The sequence below is a fragment of the Helianthus annuus genome, chromosome 1, assembly GCF_002127325.2.
Source record: "Helianthus annuus cultivar XRQ/B chromosome 1, HanXRQr2.0-SUNRISE, whole genome shotgun sequence".
In the NCBI taxonomy this organism is placed as follows: Eukaryota; Viridiplantae; Streptophyta; class Magnoliopsida; order Asterales; family Asteraceae; genus Helianthus; species Helianthus annuus.
Window position 1 is genome coordinate 82474817 of NC_035433.2, and position 7072 is coordinate 82481888.

A 7072-nucleotide genomic window follows, 5' to 3' on the forward strand; every position below is an offset into this window, starting at 1 on the left:
AAGGTCTAGCATACATTGTTTTAACCAGATTTACGTGCTACAAAGCTTCCTCGCACAATAGATCCCCAATTTAAAACTCCTCAATGAGAACACCCAGACTTAAACTTAAAACCTGATGGGGAAAACTCACTCCGCCCCACCATAGTTGAGTTCTTTATTATGTTGCAATATTAAATACAATGCGAATGTTAAGTGAAAATTATAATAATATTAATTACAAAAAAAATAATGAAATAAAGTTAATGGGGATAATACTAATAAATATTATTTTTATAATCTAACACAAATTGAAATTTATGTTTTTTTATAACAGCAAAAACAATCATATTCATCACCAAATGTTTACAACAGTCTACATGGTTAGTAAGCTACTAAGTCAACCACCCATTACTTACGAAGGATAAGTATCACCAAACGGCAAAACAGGAAAAACGAAAACGAGCATACTATCAATTTTTTACATTAAACCGCACCCATTTATTCCACTCCATTTGGCTCCGTTTTGCTCACTCTTTAATCCATAGAAAAGTTGTAGCTTGCATCTCCCCGAAAATAGCATCTATATTAACTCTTTTCCCGTTGAATATACTTTCATCCCTTGCTTTCCAAATCCCCCAACATGTTGCCAAAACAATAAGTTATATGTACCGCCGTTTCGATTCTTCCAAATTCGTTTTTTTGTGGAATTCCAATAACTCTTTCATTGTAAATGCAAAGATTTGTTGAGTTCTACACCATGTGCTTACTTTGTGCTATAGTACTGCCGATGCATAGCATCCCGTAAATAAATGATCCGCATCTTCATCTTATTCACCACATAGCTTGCAAGTTGAAGTTCCTATTAACATACCTCTTTCTTTGAATCATAACATAATAACCTATCAATTGGAAAATTGAAACGATGTGTAGTTCCAACACAAATTGATCTTCAGATAATTAACAACCGTGTAAGGACAAAAATAAATCGGACCTCTTAGAACTATATGAGTTTGGGGGAAACTAAAACATTTTTTCTTTTCTTTTTTTTTCGATTTTTGTAACATGTTAGTTTTAGATTTTTTTATTCGTCTTATTTTTACTGTTTCAATACTATCTAAATTTCATTAAAATCGGTGTGTCTCGATTGCTAAGCGCGGCGAGCCACTTCTAGTTTTGAATAATAAACTTTTAAAATAATAAACACTTCTATAACCATAAAAAACATTCGTACACTCTTAAGAAGGTAGTAAATCAGTCAAATCATCATTATATTATTCTTAGGTTTAAAATGATTTGGGGAGCTAAGGATGGAAACCATGGGGAAGTTGTGCATAAGCAGGGAGCTAAGGGTGGCACGATATTCCTTGTGACCCCACTCGGTCATGTAGGACCCTGTGGCCCTTTTGCCGGTTATATACCGCATGGCCTTCAAGTGATGGTGACACCCCCAGAAATATGTGATGAACCCATATTAACCAACCAACCATCGAGTGACACCTCATTGCAACCTAAAAGCATCCGAATGAACCCGATTTGAATTATGGTGGTTTTCCAATTTACCCGACAACCCTGAACCCAATTCTCAACCCTGTTCCAACGTTCTTCTTTGGTTCATCTTCTGGTTTACAACCTCAATCTTTGTTACCCAATTCCATTATCCGAGAGATTTGTGGCCGTGTACTTGAAGCGCCCGAATTACTCAACGAAGTCTCCCAACTACACTCCCTTCACCCTTGAGTTTTGTTAAATATATATGGGGTACATTTAAGTGTTTTGTTAAATATATATGGGTTATGTTTAAATTCAACCACATTATATATATGAATTGAAACTGCTGATGAACAGTAGTTTTCTTTTAGGATATTAAAATAAGTTTTTTAAATTAACCGATTCACGTTTCTTTAACATTCAATTCACCCTGATTAAAAAAAAAGCATCGCAACTTTCCTTTGATTAACATATTACGTTCTTTTGCAATATAAATCTCATCTTTTATGTATACAGCTGTAATAAAGTTAAAACCTATTTGCATATTTGTAAAATTTAAAATTGTGGTTATATAACATGTGATCCATACATTTTATCAAACTGATACCTTAATATACAAATATATGATATTTAAAAAAAACACAGGTGTATTATTAACAAAAAGAAAATAAAAAAATAATCATTTTACTCTTTTTGTTATTTATGAGATTATTAAAAAACGTTAATGACATGATTCAAAACGTGTGTATATCTATATTTTATGATGTTTAGCCTACGGTACCGTCACAAACTGATATAACTTTGACTAAACAACGTCGGTAGTAGAATCGGTACCATCGGAACAGTCACCAATTTTTGTTTTTATGGCCTTCGATCGATGTACAACGGTTGATACAAAAAGTGTCGATGTCCAAATACCGCAATAAACTGAACCAATACCGACTGAATTCCCACCACATCACGAAAGGGAATTCTGCTAGTTATTATTATATTTAGCCCATGCAAAAAGAAAAAAATAACTAAAATCTGTGAAAGTTGTACATTATTGTTAGAAACAGTCATTTACTAGTATATGTCCTAAAAAAGAAATTTAAAACCAAAACTTGGTACCATTACCTAAATCTTAGCTGTAAACACACCACACCTGCTCCCTCTCTCACTCTGCAACTTTCATCCTCCACCAATTTACTGCAAAATCATTCACACACACATCACACCCACTGTTTTCACACACACATTCATGGAGATTCTCTCACTCTTCTTCCAATCAATCTTCACCCCATCATCATAATCACCCACACCTACATTCACCCACAACCCACCATGAAATTCACCATCTTCTTCTTCCTCTTCATCTTCACATTCACAACCACCACCACCACCACCACCGTCAACAACCGCCGGACACTCCACCAGCCGTTTTTCCCACAAGACTCACCACCAGCACCATCACCACCGTCATCAACCGATGTACCCTTCACACCCACCCCCACCACCACCGCATCTCCACCATCTGACCATCCGTTCTTCCAAGAATACCCCTCACCACCGCCTCCACAAACCTCAACTCCGTCAGCCTCTTTTCCAGCCAACATCTCGTCACTAAATCTCCCAAGTTCTGCTAAATCCAAATCAGTGTCATCAAAACTAATCGCAACCGCTGTCACGCTAGTAATCGCCGCCGCTATCGTTGTCGCAATCGTAATTTACCTACGAGTTAAAAAGCATCGAAGATCTCCCACCGATACTACGTCGTTTAGCGACGAGAAAACTCACAGATCCGATAGTAGTAGCAGAGTAGTTATTACTAACAATGCAGATTCTATTACTAGTGGAGGCAGTGTTAGTAATAATAATAACAATAATACTAATAGGATACCGAAGCTTAGTCGTCCGTCACAAACTAGTGCGGAATTTCTGTACCTTGGTACTATTGTTAATTCCAGAAATGGAATAGATGGAACAACAATTGGGATTGTTAATAATCACCGTGTAGATGGTGATGGTAAGAAGTTGAGGAAATTGGATTCACCCGAACTCCGCCCACTGCCGCCACTTACGAGTGTCGGTGCGGGCGGAGTACCGACGATGAGTAATTTGGGGAATAATAATTTTGAAAATGTGGAAGTTGAATCTTCTAAAGATGAAGAGTTTGAAGAGTTTTATTCGCCTCGTGGGTCTATTGGTACCGGATCTGGTTCCAGAACCACTTTTGGTGGAGTTCCGGTGGAGAATTATGAGTCCGGGAGGATAATTGGGTCGGTTCCGGGTTCGGTTTCGGGTTCAGGTTCGGGTTCGTCGTCTTGTTCTTCGTCTAGTTCGGGTTCTCCGGTGAGGTCTGTGTCGTTGAGTATTTCGCCGCCGGTGAGTTTGAGTCCGATTAGATCCCGGCCGAAGTCGCCGGAGCTTTTGTCGATTCAAACCCCTCCGCCGCCGTCTCGGTTAGCTCCTCCGCCGCCACCACCACCTCCGCCGCCGCAGAATCTGGTCATCCCATCGCCGGAAATTGGATTGTCGGATTTTTCAAGTGATCAATATTCACCGCCACCGCCGGCGAGAACTCCTCCACCACCGCAGAATCTGGTCATCCCATCGCCGGAAATTGAATTGTCGGATTTTTCAAGTGATCAAGATTCACCGCCACCGCCGGCGAGAACTCCGCCGCCGCCACCGCCACCGCCGCAGAATCTGGTCATCCCATTGCCGGAAATTGGATTATCGGATTTTTCAAGTGATCAAGACTCACCTCCGGCACCGACGAGAATTCCGACACCGCCGCCGCCACCGCCACTACCGCCAACGAAGTACTGGGACTCTCAGAGTCCGAAAACACCCGCATCGGTTCGTCCACCGGTTTTAGTGACGCCTGCGAGACCCGTGCCTGTGATCAACGATCAAGATCAACCGGAGGTGTCGCCTATGGAACCATTGCCGGAAAATCAAGAAAATCTTGAAACACCAAAACCGAAACTGAAACCGCTTCATTGGGATAAAGTTAGAGCAAGTTCTGATCGAGAAATGGTGTGGGATCAACTCAAATCTAGTTCTTTTAAGTAAGAAACCCTTTAATTCTTTCGATTTATCGTTATCGTTTAAAGGTTTGTGTAATTTAGCATTTGGGGATCTTGACTGCAGGTTGAATGAGGAGATGATAGAGACATTGTTCATTGTTAAGACGCCGAACTCGAGTAATTCAAACGAATCATCCGCCACGAGACGGGCAATTCTACCGACACCAATGAGCCAGGAAAACCGAGTTCTTGACCCGAAAAAGTCACAAAACATTGCAATTTCGCTTAGGGCACTCAATGTGACAATTGATGAAGTTTGTGATGCACTTTTAGAAGGTAAATTTGCTTCATTTCCACAAAAGTTTACATTTTTTTTTTTGAGTTTTTTCGTTATAATTTTTGTTTGTGATCATACAGGTAATGCGGATACACTGGGGACCGAGCTTCTCGAGAGTTTGTTGAAAATGGCTCCGACTAAAGAAGAAGAACGGAAGCTAAAAGAATACAAAGATGATACGCCTTTTAAGCTTGGTCCGGCTGAGAAGTTTCTAAAGGCGGTTCTTGATGTACCGTTTGCGTTTAAAAGAGTCGAGGCAATGCTTTACATATCCAACTTTGAGTCCGAGGTCGAGTACCTTAAACGCTCTTTTCAAACTCTTGAGGTATGTTTTCTTGCTATAACTTTCTTTTCAATCGTTTGCGTGTTGGATTCTTTCTAAAATTGAACCATTGTTTCTCTATATTGTTGACATTGGAATGAAGAAAATTGTATACAACACGAGTTGAAAACAGATCGGGTTGAAAATGTTTTTTTAGTATGTGTTGGCATGAGGCGGGTCGGGTTGGGTTGGGTTTAAAGTACATTTTGTTCTAGTATAATTTTATAGAACATGAACGTCTTATGTATCACATTTAAAGCAAAATGTGAATTTTAATTCATTCTCGTAGTTCTATACTTATTGTATTGAATGATCCTCTGTTACGGTAATAATCTAAATCTTTGAATAAAAACGATCTACAGGCTGCATGCGAAGAGCTTAGAAACAGCCGAATGTTTCTAAAACTCCTAGAAGCCGTTTTGAAAACCGGAAACCGCATGAACGTAGGAACAAACCGAGGTGATGCACACGCTTTCAAACTCGACACACTCCTTAAACTTGTTGACGTTAAAGGCACCGACGGAAAGACAACTCTTTTACACTTTGTCGTTCAAGAAATCATCAAAAGCGAAGGGGCTCGCCTTTCTATTCCCGACGCCCAAAGCCCCACCGTTGCTAATGACACAAAGGCCCGCAAACTTGGTCTCCAAGTCGTCGCTGGTATCAGTTCCGAACTCTCAAATGTCAAGAAAGCTGCAGCCATGGATTCCGACGTTCTTAATAGTGACGTGACGAAACTATCCAAGGGTATTTCCGACATTTCACAGGTTGTCAGGTTAAACGAAACACTTTCGGATGGTGTAAACCGCGAAAGATTCTCAGAATCCATGAACGCGTTTATGAAAACCGCGGAGGAAGAGATTATCAAGATTCAAGCTCAAGAAAGCGTCGCGTTTTCGTTAGTAAAGGAAATAACCGAATACTTTCATGGGAATTCCGCTAAAGAAGAAGCACACCCCTTAAGAATATTCATGGTAGTGAGAGATTTCTTGACGGTTCTTGATCGCGTGTGCAAGGAAGTTGTGTCGGTAAATGAACGAATAGTCGTTAGTTCGGCTCATAAGTTCCCCGTGCCAGTAAACCCGACACTTCTACCGGTATTTACGCGACAGTTTAGTTCCTCAGATGATGAAAGTAATTCTTCATTTCGACTGTCATCATAGGTAATGGCATTCTTGTGTTGTTGTTGGTGTTGTATTTGTATCATAAAGTTAGAAGATTTTGAATGTTAATTTGATTATAGATATATATAAATATATATGATATATATACGGAGGAGATTTTGGAAGAATAAGCATATATCTCTGTAAAAAAAAACAAGTTCATTTATGCTACATTTGTTCTATGGAATTAGATTCTCTGTACCCTCCATTTCCTCTGTGACATATATGATTTTTGAGTTTTAATTTTATTTAACTAAGGTTTTTTTAATTATATTTTTGTAAATTTTGTTTTGAAGATGTGATAATTATTTATATTCATGTGTTTATTTTATAAATTATGGTAATGGTAATTATTAGAGTAGACCGTTATACGGTTTACAAAACATATTAAAAAGGTATCCTATGATGGCATGTTATCAAATGGAATCTTTGTGTAGTGTTATGTTTTACATAGTTTAAAAAGTTGTGTCAGATTTGTTGTGAGTAGTTCATGAATCATGCATGAGATGATCCTAAAAGTTATAGATCAGAACCTACACTTGTATGGACACAGGCTGCCTTATCATATGGAATGATTTTATTGAGATATTTAGTGAGGTGGTAATCGTGTCAGGTTAGTAATGGTAAAGACTTTCTTCAACGCTTTCATCCCTTCCCCTCCGCCCTTATTTCCTGTCCGATGCCACCTTAGCTGCTCAACCTTTCTTCCTCTTCTCTATTACAGGCGCAAGAACAATGGGACCCATCTCTCCTCTCACAACATCCTCCTCTG

General features: G+C 39.2%; 1 protein-coding gene across 2 annotated transcripts; it reads left to right on the top strand.

Moving 5' to 3' along the window:
- The first annotated feature begins 2568 nt into the window (after positions 1-2568).
- Positions 2569-6508, top strand: LOC110870683 (formin-like protein 1). Of its 2 annotated transcripts, XM_022119867.2 has the most exons (4): positions 2571-4520; positions 4603-4814; positions 4896-5140; positions 5500-6508. In XM_022119867.2, exons 1-4 carry the CDS (start codon positions 2791-2793, stop codon positions 6298-6300), a joined length of 2988 nt encoding a protein of 995 aa, XP_021975559.1. In that variant the 5' UTR covers positions 2571-2790; the 3' UTR covers positions 6301-6508. The 2 variants fall into 2 exon arrangements, with proteins under 2 accessions (XP_021975554.1, XP_021975559.1); XM_022119862.2 differs by having other exon boundaries at positions 2569-4520; positions 4603-5140.
- The last annotated feature ends 564 nt before the right edge of the window (positions 6509-7072 follow it).

Coding starts and splice junctions, on each gene's coding strand:
- LOC110870683 (XM_022119862.2), top strand. CDS start 2,791: ATGAAATTCACCATCTTCTTCTTCCTCTTCATCTTCACATTCACAACC. Junction 4,521..4,602: donor CTCAAATCTAGTTCTTTTAA/GTAAGAAACCCT, acceptor TCTTGACTGCAG/GTTGAATGAGGAGATGATAG. Junction 5,141..5,499: donor GCTCTTTTCAAACTCTTGAG/GTATGTTTTCTT, acceptor AACGATCTACAG/GCTGCATGCGAAGAGCTTAG.